This window comes from Macaca mulatta, chromosome 17 (assembly GCF_049350105.2).
Source record: "Macaca mulatta isolate MMU2019108-1 chromosome 17, T2T-MMU8v2.0, whole genome shotgun sequence".
Classification (NCBI taxonomy): domain Eukaryota; kingdom Metazoa; phylum Chordata; class Mammalia; order Primates; family Cercopithecidae; genus Macaca; species Macaca mulatta.
The window spans coordinates 11,512,996-11,529,550 of NC_133422.1; the positions used below are offsets into that span (position 1 = coordinate 11,512,996).

At 41.1% G+C, this 16,555-nt stretch overlaps 2 protein-coding genes across 6 annotated transcripts in view; one reads left to right on the top strand and one right to left on the bottom strand.

Moving 5' to 3' along the window:
- LOC106994212 (uncharacterized) overlaps positions 1 to 16,555 on the bottom strand; it is a 395,709-nt gene that overhangs the window by 282,289 nt on the left and 96,865 nt on the right. Inside the window, exon 6 of one of the 5 annotated variants that reach the window (XM_077974169.1) lies at positions 14,961 to 15,312. The exons of the other annotated variants lie outside the window; for them this stretch is intronic. The gene's annotated coding sequence lies outside the window, so the exon portion shown is untranslated. The remainder of the gene's footprint in view (positions 1 to 14,960; positions 15,313 to 16,555) is intronic. 5 annotated transcript variants of the gene reach the window in all.
- RXFP2 (relaxin family peptide receptor 2) overlaps positions 1 to 16,555 on the top strand; it is a gene marked incomplete at its 5' end in the record, with an annotated part of 70,676 nt that overhangs the window by 3,986 nt on the left and 50,135 nt on the right. The window contains 1 exon segment of the mRNA NM_001195757.1: positions 15,482 to 15,628. Within this exon segment, the coding sequence (NP_001182686.1) occupies positions 15,482 to 15,628 (147 nt within the window).

The following is a 16,555-nucleotide window of genomic DNA, read 5'->3' on the forward strand; positions in this document are numbered from 1 at the left end:
TTTTAAGATGCAAAAAGAATTGTGATTGTGGCCAGGCGCGGTGGCTCACACCTGTAATCCTAGCACTTTGGGAGGCAAGCAGATCATTGAGGTCAGGAGTTCGAGACCAGCCTGGGAAACATGGTGAACTCCCATCTCTATTAAAAATACAAAAATTAGGCAGGCATGGTGGTGCACACCTGTGGTCCCAGCTACTTGGGAGGCTGAGGCAGGAAGAGTGCTTGAACCTGAGAGGCAGAGGTTGCAGTGAGCTGAGACCGCACCACTGTACTTCAGCCTGGGCAACAGAGCAAGACTCCGTCTCAAAATTTAAAAAAAAAAAAAATTTAAAGAATTGCGATTGAAAATGTAACTTTATTACAAAGTAAAAAGCCTTTACAATATGTTCAGCGTGACTGATAAAGTTCTAGCCCTCCTTTCCCATCCTCCCCCTTCCCATTGTTCTGACACAGGCCCTGTCCAAGCCTCTCTCCTCTCCTTCCCACCTTTATTTATTCTCCCCTCCTCCCTGCCTTTGCAGGAATCTGTCTCAGATGCTCTCCCGGCCTGTCTTCCCTCCATTTTCATGTCTCGCCCTTCTACCCCCATCCCTATCTTCCTGGTGTCCTCACCTCTGAAATCTCCCTTCTGCTCTCCTTGGGTCTGCTCTTCAACTCTCTTGCTCTCCGAGTTCCTATCTCCTCCAGCTCTGCCTTTGTACTGGCTACATCACATTCTTGGTAACTCTCACACCTGCTCCATCCTAATTGGTCAATTCTGGCTTTTCATTTCCACCTTGGAATACCTCTATCCCTCAATTTGCCCCCTTTCTCAAGTATTCCTCTCTCTAATCACCTCCTGTCTTTGCCGAGCTCCCTCCCCAGGGGCTTCCTGGATCTTCTTTGTCTCCCTCTTTTGGCCTTTGCCTTCTTTCTATTATTTGTCTCTATCCCACAGTCTCCTGGCCTGACCAGTGGTCACCATGTCTGTTGCTTGCTAGAATACACGCCCAAACACCACCAAATGAATATTGTATCTCTGTATTACTTCAATACTGGTGTGCTGTCTTTTTCTAGGTCCAATGATTTGTCTACAATTCTAAAATCCAGAAAGCTCAGAAAACTGAGTTGATCACCTTTGCCTACAAAATCTGGTCAGAATTGGCCAGGAGCTATTTAGATTCTTTATGCACTTATTGTAAAATTTCATACATTGTGCTATAGAAAAATGTTCATGTGCTTGGTTATGGAACTTTGCCCCAAGCCAGTAGGAAATGTTACATAGTTCATAGCATATGCATTAACTTTCTAAAATCACAAAAATATGATAAATTCTGCAACATATCTCTCCAAAGGGTTTCTGCTATGGTGGTACAGATCTCTATTAGCCATGCCCCTCTACAGATCACCAACTGTTCCGTGCCATATTATTCTCGAGTGGTATAATGGCTATTTTATTTGCCCAAGGAAATTCAGTGTTAATAGAATGTGTCTGATGAAGGAAAGATAATTTTAACTAATTCTCCTTTTCTCTAATTCCAGTTTATTTTCTATTCAATCGCTAGGTTATTTTTTTTTCAGTGACTATATTTTTTATTCCGGTCATTCCAATTATGTTTAAAGCTGTCTGGGGTTTCATAAACTTTCATTCTTATTTCATGATATCTTCCTTCCATTAGTTCTTTGAGAATTTTAATCATGCAGAGTTTAAACTAGTCTTTAAAGCTCTATCAGCTGGGCGCGGTGACTCACGTCTGTAATACCAGCACTTTGGGAGGCTGAGGTGGGCGGATCACCTGAGGTCGGAAGTTTGAGACAAGCCTGGCCAACATGGTGAAACCTTGTCTCTACTAAAAATACAAAAAATTAGCCGGACATGGTGGCGCGTGCCTGTAGTCCCAGCTACTTGGGAGGCTGAGGCAGAAGAATCGCTTGAACCCAGGAGGTGGAGGTTGCGGTGAGCCGAGATTGTGCCACTGCACTCCAGCCTGGGTGGCAGAGTGAGGCTCCATCTTAAAAAAAAAAAAAAGTTCTATCATCTCTTTCCCAGGTATGAATTCCCCCTTTTTGTGGAGCCCTGAACATTTCATAAATTTGGAAGAATGCTTCTCCTGCATGCAGCTCCTCAAAGTAGTCTCAAAAGTAATTCCACATAGCCCAGGGAGTGTTCAGATCTGAACCGTCATATATGTTAGCATCTCAGAGATTTTGCCTGTGGGTGATCCAGTTCCAAATCTCATGCCCATTTGCAGCGGTATCACCACAGCTTCCCCTACTGGCCATGAGCAAGCATTATTTAAATCATAGTCTTTGGTGGTCAGAGTTATTCCATACCCCATGCATTGTCAGGGGCTCAGTCCCAGTGGTTGACTTCATGCAGATCCCAGCCTCTGCCAGTTGGGCTGCACTAAGCCCCTTTCTCAAACTGGCATTGAACCCAGTTCTGATTGTTTCTCCAGTCCCAGCTCCCTGCAGAACAAGTGGCTTTACGTCCTCTCGCAACAGTGCCTTTTTCTGAATTCATGTTCTATGAAGAGCTTTCTCTTCTATAACCCAAATGTGTTCATGGAAAAGCATAGTATCAGTGTTTTCTGTGTCTACGGAAGAGTATGATGTGAGAGCATATTCAGGGTTTTCTCACAATGGACGACATTGATCCAGAAGTTCAGCAAAGAAGGTAGCTTTTGTCCTTCAGATTGTGCATTTTCTTTTTTTTTTTTTTTTTTTGAGACGGAGTCTCGCTCTGTCGCCCAGGCTGGAGTGCAGTGGCCGCATCTCAGCTCACTGCAAGCTCCGCCTCCCGGGTCTACGCCATTCTCCTGCCTCAGCCTCCCGAGTAGCTGGGACTACAGGCGCCCGCCACCTCACCCGGCTAGTTTTTTGTATTTTTTAGTAGAGACGGGGTTTCACCGTATTAGCCAGGCTGGTCTCGATCTCCTGACCTTGTGATCCGCCCGTCTCGGCCTCCCAAAGTGCTGGGATTACAGGCTTGAGCCACCGCGCCCGGCGAGATTGTGCATTTTCAAAGATAGGACATGGGTGAACGTACACACACCAGAGATCTGGAGTCGTGAAGTAAAGTGCTACACAAACGTTAACAGATTAGGAGACGGGAGGCAGCAGAGCAACAAGGATGCTGGATTTGGGGTCAGCAAACCCATGTTCAAGTCATAGCCTTGTTCAAGTTTGGCCTTTGGCATACCAAATAACTTCTCCGCTTCATCCACAATACTTATATAATTATCGAGTTTCCAAGAACCACTTGTCATGATGTCAGAGACACAGATTCCACAACTCCAGCCCCTGAGGATTCAATAGCTCTATGGTGGGTCATGGGCTCTGCATGTTTAGGAAGCGGCCCAGGTGATTCTGATAAACCTGTTCAATGGACCATACACCTGGAAAAACTGGTCAAAATATACATGGGCTTTTTTTTCTTTGAGGTGCTTATTTTTGTTATATTCATTGTGTGTGCCAGGATGGATAACTGGATTCACCTGGATTGTTTGACGCACTAATTCTACTTGAAATGGTGTTTCAAATTTGGAGGCAATAAGGACAAATTAAGTATTTGGGAAGAGAATATCTGAATCTACATTGTTTAATTATCAATATAAAGTTTCTTAACAATTAGTATAGTTCAAAAACTGTAATTAATATGCTAGTTTACCTGTAGAGCAGCCTTGATGTTAATTACCACTCCTGCCTTTAAAAGAAATTAATAAACTCATAACACAAATGGCTAAGGAAGAATCTCTTCTGGTTTGGGGCCAGATTCTATTTCTTATTGGTCACCTGGCTTTCATTATCCAATTTTTTATTCGATTATAGCTCAGCCAGTAGACATCGGACAGGTCAGTGCCTCTCTCTCTCTCTTTTTCTGTTATTCACACCTTGCCTGGGACATTCTGTTTCAACCCCATAGGCTAAAAAATAGTGTATCTATTGCTGTAGATATTTCTACTCCTAATTTCCTTTCATGTAAACCCATGTTATATAAGAGATGTAGAAGATACTGATTCTCTTTCATTCTGCCTTAAGAGCCACCGTAAAAATATTCCCTTAAAAGCCTCAACATTCAGTCTGAGGGTGAGATGATATCTTTATGTAAACTTTCTTATACATAGGAAAAGGATAATAATCTACACTGAGTGTTACGGGAAAACTCTTTTCCCTTATTTGAAGCCATTTCCTTTTTGGCTGTTTCCTGTTTCCCACTTTAAAACGCCGCTCTTACTGTAATAACTAAAGTTAAAATTAACCACTTGGAAAAATAAGTTGCTCTCCCTAAAAGCACAGGGTTGTGTACATGCTGTTATTTTTGTTCATTTTACCTGTGAATTATAAGTTTTGAAAAGAATAAAGCATGAGAAAATTACCTGTGCTATGACCCGATTCTCAAAATTATATGGGCCACCTTACTCCAGCCTACATAGACTCCAGCTAAAAAATTACGAGAGGCCCTTTGCCACCGCTCCTCTTCCCTAGAAAATGGCTTAAAAAAAAAAAAAAAAAAAAAAAAAGAAGATGGTGCCAAGCAAGTTTTTCACTTAAAAAACTGAACCACTGGTGTAAGATAAATGAAAAAAAGAAAATGAGCATAAAGCTTCTATCATATGCACTCAACCCACATTGACATCATCATCAGCAGACATATGCCCAAGTTTGGCCTAAGCTTCTGACATGGATTAGCACTGAAGCACTGATGTGCTCTCCACTCCCACATATGGAGCTTTAGGTCTATGTGGCTCACTTACAGAAACAGCATTGCTATTCCTGAAAATGTTAATTAAGTTCAGACAACAATTTTTGAGGCATCTGCTTTACACTAAGAACTGAAAACTTCTCTAGCCATTGAATCAAAATTAATAAATTCCATTATTTTTAATGGCAAAAACCGCAATTTGTTTTGCACCAGCTTAATATACTAATAATGACATGCTATAAATACTACATAGAGGTATGTGCAAGATGGTTTGGGTAGAAAAAAGGGAAAGTTTGTACTGAGGAGTGGTTTTGAAGTCTCAGTAAAGTTTTTGCAAAAATGACTTCTGAGATGATTATCAAAGAAATAGGAAATACGGAAAACAGAACATGCTACAGTCTTAGTATCTGGAAATACAGAGAATAGAACATGCTACAATCTTAGTATCTTAATTATCTTAAAAGTTAGGGCTGCAAAGAATGTTTTCCTAACTGAATACAAGATAATTGTAAAAAGTGAAGGAGAACTGTCCACTGGCCCTGCTTGATCTGAAATCACTTTGGATGTTGTAGTTTGCTCATCTTCAAGACTATATAGTACGTCATCGAGAAACATTCCAGAAATGTTTATCCATTTTATTTTTCAAAGACACTTGGATTGTTTCTGGCTTGGGGTTATTGTGAATAATGCTGCTGTGAATGTTCTTGTAAGAATCTCTTGATGTACATGTGCATGAATTTCTATGGGCATTTACCTAGAAGTAAATCTACTGACTCGTAGGGTTTGCACAACTTCAAACTTAGTAGATACTGACAAACTGTTTTCCAAAGCAGCTGCTCCAATTAACACTCCACCAGTGTATGAGAATTTGCATGATTTTACATCCTCACCAAATAGTGTATCATTGGGTTTTTTATTTTTAAATTATATCCATACTAGTAATCTTAGTGATATTTTGTGGTTTTAATTTGCTTTTCCCTGATTATGAATTAGATTTAATACTTTTTCAGATGTTTTTTGTCATTCAGATATCCTCTTTTGTTCAGTACCTATTCAAGTCTCTTGCCCATTTTTCTATTTACCATTCATTTTTTTCTTTATTGATTAGTAGAACATCTATACGTTTGCTGATTACAGACCCTTTGCAAGTATCCTCTACTCTGCAACTTGTCTTTGCACTCTCTTAACGATGCCTTTTTAAAAAGACAGGCCAGGCATGGTGGCTCAAGCCTGTAATCCTAGCACTTTGGGAGGCCGAGGCGGGCAGATCATGAGGTCAGGAGATTGAGACTATCCTGGGCAACATGGTGAAACCCCATCTTTATTAAAAAAAAAAAAAAATTGCCAGGCGTGGTGTTGTGCACCTATATAGTCCCAGCTACTCGGGAGGCTAAGGCAGGAGAATCGCTTGAACCCGGGAGGCAGCAGTTGCAGTGAGCCAAGATTGAGCCACTGCACTCCACCAGTGTGGTGACAGAACAAGACTCCATCTCCAAAAAAATAAATAAGAAGACGTTCTTAATTTGTATATTGTCTAATTTAAGTATCTTTTCCTTTATGATTAGTGCTTTTATTTGGTTTTTCTTCTTTGTAGTTTCCTTAATACATCTACCTCACAGTCATAAAGATTTTTTCTTATGTTATCCTAGAAACTGTATTGTTTCACCTTTCATATTTCATCCTATTATCTATCTAGAATTGAGCATCACCTCACCCCACTGCTCTGTAGTACAAACGTTTACATGTGTGTCTGTCTTTTTCCAAACTTTCTATTCTGTTCCATTGGTCTGTCTTTCAATGTTTCCACCAACATCACACTGCCTGAACTATTGTACCATTATAATATGTCTTGCCATACAGATAATGAGTCCTCTCTCCTTGTTCTCCTTCTTCGATGGTAGCCTGGCTCTTCGTGTTCTTTTGCATTTCCACATGCCTTTGAGAATCAACTTACCCATTCCCACACACATACTCCTGGGATTTTTATTGAGATTTCTTTGAATCTATAGACTGATTTGGGGAAAGAATGAACATCTTGAAAATATTGCCTTCCACTTATTTAGGTTTTTAATGTCTTTCACTAATAGTATATACTTTACATAAATGTCTTGCCCACTTTTGTTAGATTTATGCCTAAATACATGATACTGTTCATGCTATAGTAAAAGGTGTGATTTTTAAAACATTTCATTGTCTAATAGTTGCTGAAATATAAAAATACAATTGACTTTATAGAAACTTTGCAAAATTCACCAATGCTAAAAATTTATTATTTTAATATTCACAGTTATATTATTTATGAATAATTACAGTTTTATGTCTTCTCTTCCAATATGTATGCCATTAATTTACTTTCCTTACTTAATTCCATTGGCTAAGCCCTCCAGTACAACAATGAATAGATATAGTAGTAGTGGACACCATCAATCTCAAAGGGAAAGCCTTCAAAACCTCACTTGTATGCTGTGGGATTTTATAGATAACACTTAATTAAATCAAGTAAGTTACCTGCTATTTTTAGTTTGCATAGTTATTTTAAAGTCAGGATCTGGCAGTTCCATCTCTGGAACCTCTCGTAAACAGAGTTAAAAACAAGTGACAAACTGCAAGAAAATATTTGTGAGTTACAGAACAGAGGACTAACCTCCCTAAAGAATTCTGGTTGCATTGCCAGATTCCGTTTTCTCACACGTGGTTCCAAACACTGGTCCTGACTATTGCTGTCAGGAATGAAAGTTTCACTGTCTCATCAGCATGAATTAGATGAAAAACAATCTTTTCAAAGGAATACATTTTTCATAAAGCCAAATGTATTCCTTTGAAAAGATTGTCTTTTCTTCTCCAGATACATTCTCTCTAATTTTTAACAATAAAATACTACTTTTCTAATAAATCCATGTTAAAATATATGGTAACTCGGAGTTTTAAAATCATCCTTATTTGACAAACTAAAACATCAGTAACTTTTGGCAGGTTTCTCTAAATTCTTTAATTGAATTTATTTGGTCTAAGAAATGCAAAAATCTAGAAACTTCTGATCTAATGCATGTTAGAGATGTCAGCATATTGACAAAGAAAACGGAGCTGATGAATTAAGGAGATAAAGAGGAAGAAAAGGAATTTTTAGAAAATATGGAGGAAAAAAAGCTTTTAACCTGGGGACCAAGGTTGGATGTGTCAAATGCAGAAAACCAAGCAAGATGAGGACTATGAAAGAGCCATTGGATTTAGCGTCAAAAAGGATGACAGTGATTCTGGTGAGAAGAATGTCAGCAGAGCAGCAAGGTCAAGGTGGAAGCTATGGATTTAAGAATGAAAGTGTGGTAAGGAAGTGGAGATATTGACTTACTTGTACGGTTCTTCTGAGAAATTTAATTGTGAAGGGGAGGAGAGTATATCTCAGTTTTATAGGCAGGCAGATATAACAGGATTTGGGTTGGTTGACTGGTTTATTTGTTTTGAAGATGGGAGCTGTACAATAGAGAGACAAACATACTGAAAATAGCTGGGTGGGGTGGCTCACGCCTATAATCCCAGCACTTTGGGAGGCTGAGGTGGGTGGATCACCTGAGGTCAGAGTTCAAGACCAGCCTGACTGACATGGTGAAATCCCGTGTCTACTAAAAATACAAAACAAATTAGCCGAGTGTGGCGGTGCATGCCTGTAATTCCAGCTACTTGGGAGGCTGAGGCAGGAGAATCACTAGAAACCTGGAGGCGGAGGTTTCAGAGAGCCAAGATCATGCCATTGTACTCCAGCCTGAGTGACAAGTGTGAAAACCCATCTCAAAAAATACATATATATATGTGTATATATATATATGTGTGTATATGTGTGTGTATATATATATATATAAAATATAGGAAAGAAAGGAAACAATGCAGAGTCTGAGAAAGTGAGGTCGAGTGGAGCACAGAACATAGATGGAAGGCTTTACTATGGGAAGGACAAGAGGCCTTCATTCTTTGTGCATCACAAAAGAATAATCCAGGGACTTGGTCTAGTCCTGTGCAGTTTCCATACACTCAGCACGAGCAGTCTAGGTGGATGGTACCCACGCTTACATGAGGTGGGTCCTGACCAAACACATGCTGCAGCCTTGGATGCAGGTACATTCATAAGTTGATGTGAATAGAATCTGGGATAATTCCCACTCAGAGGAAGAACAGCCAGTGAAAGTTCCATGAAACATAGCAGTCAATGAATCAGAGAGGAATTAAGGGACCAAGGTAGCACCTTCTCTCCACATTTCCCAAACCAAGTTCCCATCGGGCTTCCCCTTGCCTGTCTCCTTCACAATCCCCCTTTCCATGGTCTTCTCCCCTTCACCCACCACACTGCTCATTCTCTCCATTCACTCGCCTCAGGCAAGCTTTAGGAAGAAGGTAGTCTCTCAACTCATGTAGAAGGAGATGAACTTTACATACTAATAGATAAGATTTTTAACCTAAAATAATGCGTCTCTAAAGGTGGAGGTTTGGCAGTTTACCAGTCAGCAGAAATAATACTTTTGGAAGGGAAGTGTTCCTTCTTCCCTTAAATCCCTTATAACCCACGAACGGCCACAACTTCTGTTTGTGACCCACATAAAGGCATCCAGGCAAGCAGGATGTGGGGCTGACATCCATCCCTGGTAAGGATGATGTTGGCAGTTTGAAATTATCCTTCTTTCCAATATAAATCAAAATGTATTGAGTCTACACTCTGTTCCACGAAGTTAGGCATCATTTCCCCAAATCTGTCTTTCTAACATCAGGCAGTCATCAGAAGAAGGAGGGGGCAATATTTTCTGCTCCCCCCACCGCCGAAAAAAATCTGTGAATAGGGTCCTGAGGGACTTTTGCCAGCATAAAGTAGTGGCTTTGTCTCAGAAGAACATGACAGAAAATAAAGGTTGGGAGAAATTCCGTTAGGGCAGGAATCTCTGAAATGGAAAGGAGGTGGGGTAAATACATGTGAGTGAAACTGGATCAAAATACTGAATATAATAATTGATGTGGCCAAGAAACACCATCCAGGCAGGGAGTACCAAACAGCTGCATGAAAGGGTAAGGTCGCCAAGTTTGGAAAATAACAACCACCACCACCACCACCACCAAGAGGCCAATTTCTCTTCACCTACCTTAACATAAAAGCCTTTGCTCATTTTCTTCAAGCAAACAACAAATCATCTACCCAACAAAGGTGGACTTCTAGTAAAATTCACTCTTCGCAGAAGTAGGGAGGGCTCCGGCCAGGTGCACTCAACTGATGGAGCTGCTTCACCTTGGCTTCTCAGTGGAGCTGCCCAGGATGGTGCCACCCCCATCAGAGATCCCAGCCCCTGAGTTCCAGTAGCAATGGACACTGTCTGCCTTGCTGACGGACAACAAAACGCAATGCATAGTAGGCACTTAGTTAACACTTTCTGGATGCTAAATGAATGTTTCCTCTGGTACTGCAGTTAGTTGGCTCTCTGGAGCAGATGGCACAGGCTTCTCTGGCAATTTCTATAGCCCCCCCTGCAGCACCATTGCCATCCCTGGTGACCATGTCGTCTGACTTGGGTTAAACACCACCCCACCTTGGCGATGCGCTCCTCCTTGGCCTATATCCCCCTGGAGCCATCGTCCCTGGTGTTAGAGCCAGAACATCTGGCTGAGAGGATACAGGCTTTCTTCAGCTTTATATAGGACTAGCATTGGCAGAGAAACAGAGAAAGCAAAAAGAGACTTGTATATCTCCATCAATTCTTAAACTGAGGACCTGAAAGATGATTCTCACCTGTTGTTTCCCAATAACCCAAGGGAAGTGTTGATGGGCAGCAAAAAATAGCCTTGGGCAGCAGTCCAGTTGGCTTTAAAAGGCCATCTGAACATCATTTTAAAATCTATTGGCACAGACACGTCCAGAATATTGACCAGAAGACAGAAGAAGGACGATTACTGAGCAATTCTCTTTTATATGTTCGAGCCTCCACTCAGCTGTGTGTTTGGCAGGGGTCCCATGGAAACCACTGCAGAAGCCATCAGCACTGCTGTGATGCAGGCATCCTCCATTTTTACAATCCCCAGGCTTCAATAAAAGCTGTCTCTTCCCACTTCCACAGATGGCAGGAAGAACAGACAACAGAATACACTTTCTACAGATAGCTAGTGATGCTTTTTTCACTATGTACCAAGTACAGCAGGGGTTCTAATTATTATTTAATTTGTATAATGACAGAGCGGAATGATAAATGAAGTGCATGAAAGACTAAACAATATTTTCTCATCAGAATAACAGCCTAAATCTGCTGCCTTGGGAAGCTTAAATTTTGAGAAGGGTTCTTCCTTCAATTCCTTTTTTTAAATTTCTAAATGGCTCATGAATTCACATGTTCATTTAAAAAATTACTGAGCACCAAGTAAGACACTAAGTTAGACAATAGAGATAGAGGTCACAGAGGGAAAAGGGTGGGGAATACATTGTATTCATTTATTCTCCTTATATATAAAACATTTGTGTTTTGAAATGTCTTCAGGAAGATGCCACTCGGGTGGAAAACGGAATTACGAGAAATGCAGTTGGCAGGTTCTATTCATACATGTTCAGTCTCTTCCTCCCCTTCTTTGTCCACACTTGCTAGATGCAACTCAATTTTTTTTCTAGGAAAAAGGAAACCATCTTGACGCCTTTTATTTGTGACAGTTGATTGCTTGTTTGCCCCTGTCACCTAGACTTTCTGAATATGTGAGATGGGCATTTAGTTAGGTCCAGCCCTCAAAGAACTCACAGTCAGCCGGGCACAGTGGCTCATGCCTGCAATCCCAGCACTTTGGGAGGCCAAAGCGGGTGGATCATTTGAGGTCAAGAGTTCGAGACCAGCCTGACCAATATGGTGAAACTTCATCTCTACCAAAAATACAAAACTTAGCCAGGTGTGGTGGTGTGAGTCTGTAGTCCCAGCTACTGGGGAGGACGAGACAGGAGAATTGCTTGAGCTCGGGAGGGGGAGGTGTCAGTGAGCCAAGATTGTGCCACTGCACTCCAGCCAGGTGACAGAGCAAGACTTCATCTCAAGAAGAAAAAAAACAAAACAAAAACAAAAAACAAGAAAACACAACTCACAGCTATTTTTATAATAAATCCTGGAAGGAAACACCACATGCCACCTTCAAAGGATCCTACTCACATCGCCTCACCTCTCTATTTCAAAATTCTCTTTAATTGAATGCTTAATCGCTTCTTCTAAACATTAAGAAAATATTGTTAGGAGGCTGTAAGGACATTTTCCTTGGTTATTTATCATTTACAGTCCTCCTTCAGCTTTCAAAAGAGATTTGAAATAAAATAAAAATCATACATGTGATATGGCTTTTAAGATGGAATAACATAAAGAAGTAGGGGAAGCTTTTATTTTGGTCACTATCTTTCAGAGAAGTCACATAAAAAATCTTGAAATGCTGAGGCACAGCAAGCTTCCATTTTACATAGAGCTTCCTTCTTAACATTCTGTTTTCTTACCTTATATGGAAATTGCCTGTGTGCCGACATTAACCCAGGGTTACTATGGGCCAGGCGCTCTCCCCACTTCATACGCATCAGCTTGTCTGTCCCCGAAACACACCCACAAGGGAGATGTTCTCATTAATTCTATTTTAAATGTGAGGAAACTAAGATTTAAAGAGGTTAAGTAGCCTGCTCAAGGTCACATGGCTAGTGAGTGGCAGAGAGAATTGTAATCCAGGTTTGAGTGTCTCTGAGGTGCATTATCACTAACGAATGTGTTTAAATAGTAGGTCACATCCCATTAGGGGATCATGAAATCAACTGAGAGGCATGTGATCCCTTCTCAACTGAATAAGATAGAATAGCAAGGATCAAAGCTCATCCCACATAACTTTAAAAGAGTGATATTTCAGGAAAATTTTTTTCATTACGTGGATGTGGGTGTGGCTGTGGGATGAGGGTGCGTGGGTGTGTGCTAGTGTGTGTGGGTGTGAGAGTGAGTGTGCGGGTGTAGGTGTGTGTTGGGAGTGTGGTTATGGCTGCATGTATGCTGGACTGTGATATAAAATACATTTCTAACTGTAAATTACTGTCTTAAAAAAATTTCTAAGCCACTACACGTAGATATATTGACTCTCTCTCTCATTCATGTTCCAAACACAGGAGGACTACTCATTTTTATAAATCTGCCTCCTACAGAAATCTTTACAAGCAAGAAGTTGAGGGATTTTAAAATCTATGACTCAGTATGCCTCTCCCTGCGTGAACAGGCTTAACAAGCCAACCCCAGTGCCAAGGAGCGGAGAAGTCTTCCTAAAATAGTCACAGATTTGACTGGTCTTATGCCTAGCTGCCGAGAGTAAATCTTTCATCCACTACTGCAGCAATAGCGAGACAGTAATTTTTGCTTTTGTAAGAACAAAACGCCAACGAGCAGGAAAACATCCAGAAGCCACGCTCTGAGTCTTCCTCCTCAGTCAGAAAAGACCCAGAGGTTGTGGCCACACCAGCCTCCAAGAGTGTGCACCAGCATACCCGGCTGCCCCCAGAGAGGGCCAGAGGCTCTGCTTTTCTGTGCTTGCTGGATCTCCATGGTCATCAGGACTAAACGACTCAAGCTGAAATGATATACTCATCCTCCCTAATGACATCACTGAAAGCTTAATGTGCACTTGTAATTCAGACGTAGCTTTAGTGCCTAAACTCCAACTCCTGCCCTTTAACAAATGACATCTTTGTTAATGAGAGCAGCAGGTTCTACCTCCTTTAGAGAGTCTCCTGAGGGGCCTCAGGGGAACACGTCTCTCTACAAGGCAGCATTTGCTTGGAGGGCTCAGGCCTCACAAGGGCATTTTCCCCAGCAATCAAAGTAGACGTGCCTTCGTGTTCTCAGTCATTTCCTCATCTTTATTTGGGGATATTAATGCCAACTGTACACAGTTGCCATTAACATCAAATCAAGTATCTAGGAAATGCCCAGCACAAAGTAGATGATGTTCCTATTAAAGTTTGTTCCTTATCCTTCTGCTATGTTAAAAATATCGTCTCCCACACAAACCCAAGGGAATCCCAGGTCATGATGCCAGCCTTCAGTGGCGTGGTTAGGAGCACTTTGCCCACATCCCTTGCTCCCTTCAATGAATCATGCCAACCTATAGCCATTCTTGTGTCTACACTCTCCTTAAATCAATTTCTGTGAAGTTCCAAATTTTTTTTTTTTGAGACTGAGTCAAGCTCTGTCGCCCAGGCTGGAGTGCAGTGGTGCCATCCTGGCTCACAGTAACCTCAGTGCCCCAAGTTCAAGCAACTCTTCTGCCTCCGCCTCCTGAGTAGCTAGGACTGTAAGTATATGCCACCATGTCTGACTAATTTTTTTATTTTCAGTAGAGATGGGGTTTCACCATGTTGGCCAGGCTGGTCTCAAACTGCTGGCCTCAAGTGATTTCCCCACCTCGGCCTCAAAGTGCCGGGATTATAGGCGTGAGTTACTGCACCTGGACAGAACTCCTTTTTTAAAAATACATGACTTCCGTAATTTTATTAGCCAACTTACGAACATGTCTCTTTATTTTCTGAAAAGTATTCTCTCAAAATTGAAAGAATATCTCTTACATCTAAATTGCTAGAATTGTTTTGGTCATCCTATCTATAGATATAATACTTTTGTAAATGTCAATTATATTTCCTTTCTTTAATTTCTTATTCAACTCAGCAGTTATTCAACTCTCATTGGTCTTCTCTTATGTACCCTGCACCAGAAGATTGTTTTTAACTCGTCCCGATTTATGCTCCTTGAAATGCAGATTCCTAAATCGATTGATAGTCTCCTAGTACAATGGCTAAGGGTGGGCCTACGGAGTCAGAGGGACGATTCAAAGCCACTCTGTGTCACTTCCCAGATGAACCACTGCACGCAAGATATTTAACTTCCCTAATCCCAAAACATGAAGGATAATATCGCCCATACCATAGGCTGGCTGAAAGATTAACAATGATAACCACTGTGTGAAGTGTCTGGCAAACAGTAGACCCAGTAGACACCATAGATGAGTGTTCAATGTTCAATCCTAGTTTCCCTCATCCTAATGTGTTTCTGGATTTCTCTCTAACTCACACTTAAACTCTCCTTTTGCAGGTATATCTTTATCATGTCACCTCAAATCTTTCTTGTAAAAGATTAACAAGTAAATAAATCTACCCATTTGACCCTATTAGCTCATGGTTTTACCTTTCTGTTTTCAAGGGTGGATGACTCCTTGATTCCATACAAAACTAGGACAATACATCTGGTTTTGTTTATGATTACCTTGTGGAAGTGAATTCAAAATGAACCCTGATTCTGTTCTTGATATAGCTGGTATTCGGTGTGATTATGGCTGTTTAAAATGTTATCATTGGCCGGGCGAGGTGGCTCACACCTGTAATCTCAGCACTTTGGGAGGCCAAGATGGGCTGGTCAGGAGTTTGAGACCAGCCTGGCCAACATGGTGAAACCCCGTCTCTACTAAAAACACAAAAATTAGCCAGGCGTGGTGGTGCACATATGTAATTTCAGCTACTCAGGAGGCTGAGGCAGAAGAATTGCTTGAATTTGGGAGGCAGAGGTTGCAGTGAGCTGAGATCGTGCACTCCAGCCTGGCAACAGAGTGAGACTCCATCTAAAAATAAAAAATAAAGTTGTCATTAAGAATATTATTCAAAGAAATTGTGCACTAAGAATAACACCAGATGAACTCAACTCATATAGTTCTTGTGAAAATTAAATGGGATAACACAGAGAGAGCTTGGCCATGGTAACACTTTTTTTTTTGCCCCTCTTTCATGTAGATTTTGCACTGACTCAAGCTAGCATGATCACTCCTTCATGCCAAAAAGGATATTTTCCCTGTGGGAATCTTACCAAGTGCTTGCCCCGAGCTTTCCACTGTGATGGCGAGGATGACTGTGGGAACGGGGCAGACGAAGAGAACTGTGGTGAGTGCTCCCCTTGTGTTCCTCACTTTATGAACACCCCAAAACGGTGAGTCCATTGGATAATGATTGTGATAAACTAGGAAAACTGATTTGGTTTTCTGTAGGGACTCCCTTGGAAACACAAATAATGACTCCCCGATGTATTTGTGCTAACAACCTGAATTTTTGTATGTTGAGGTTGCTTCAGTCAGAAATACAGTATCATAAAATGTTATATTTTATAAAAATAAAATTATATTTGAAAATCTACTTCAATACTCATATTTTAACTTTAAGGGGCTTTCTATGACTACCTCCTTATGGCTGGCAATTTGGTTCGGCTCCAAGAATATTCATAAAGTGGCCAGGCACGGTGGCTCATGCCTGTAATCCCAGCACTTTGGGATGCTGAGGCAGGTGGCTCACCTGAGGTCAGGAGTTCGAGATCAGCCTGGCCAACATAGTGAAACACCAGTCTCTACTGAAAACACACACAAAAAAATTAGCTAGCCGTGGTGGCAGGTGCCTGTAATCCCAGCTACTCAGGAGGCTGAGGCAGGAGAATTGCCTGATCCCAGGAGGTAAGGTTGCAGTGAGCCAAGATCGCGCCACTGCACTCCATCCTGGGCAATGAGAGCAAAACTACAACTCAAAAAAAAAAAAAAAAAAAAAAAAAAAAAAAAAAAAAAAAAATCATAAAGTGTGAATGGGCCTAGCTAGAGAATTAACTGATAGAATGGACCTATACTGAGTGCCCACTATGTGCCAGGAGCTCTCCAAATTACTGGGACACAGTGAGCTTAAGAGAGACAAGTGTCTTGACCTTGTGGAGTTCACATGGATAATGTGAACTAAGATGATGATAAACCTGTATGTAAGGAATTAAATAATCTGAGTGATAAGTAAGGCAATGAAACAGGATAATGAAATAGAAAGTAACTTGGAGGG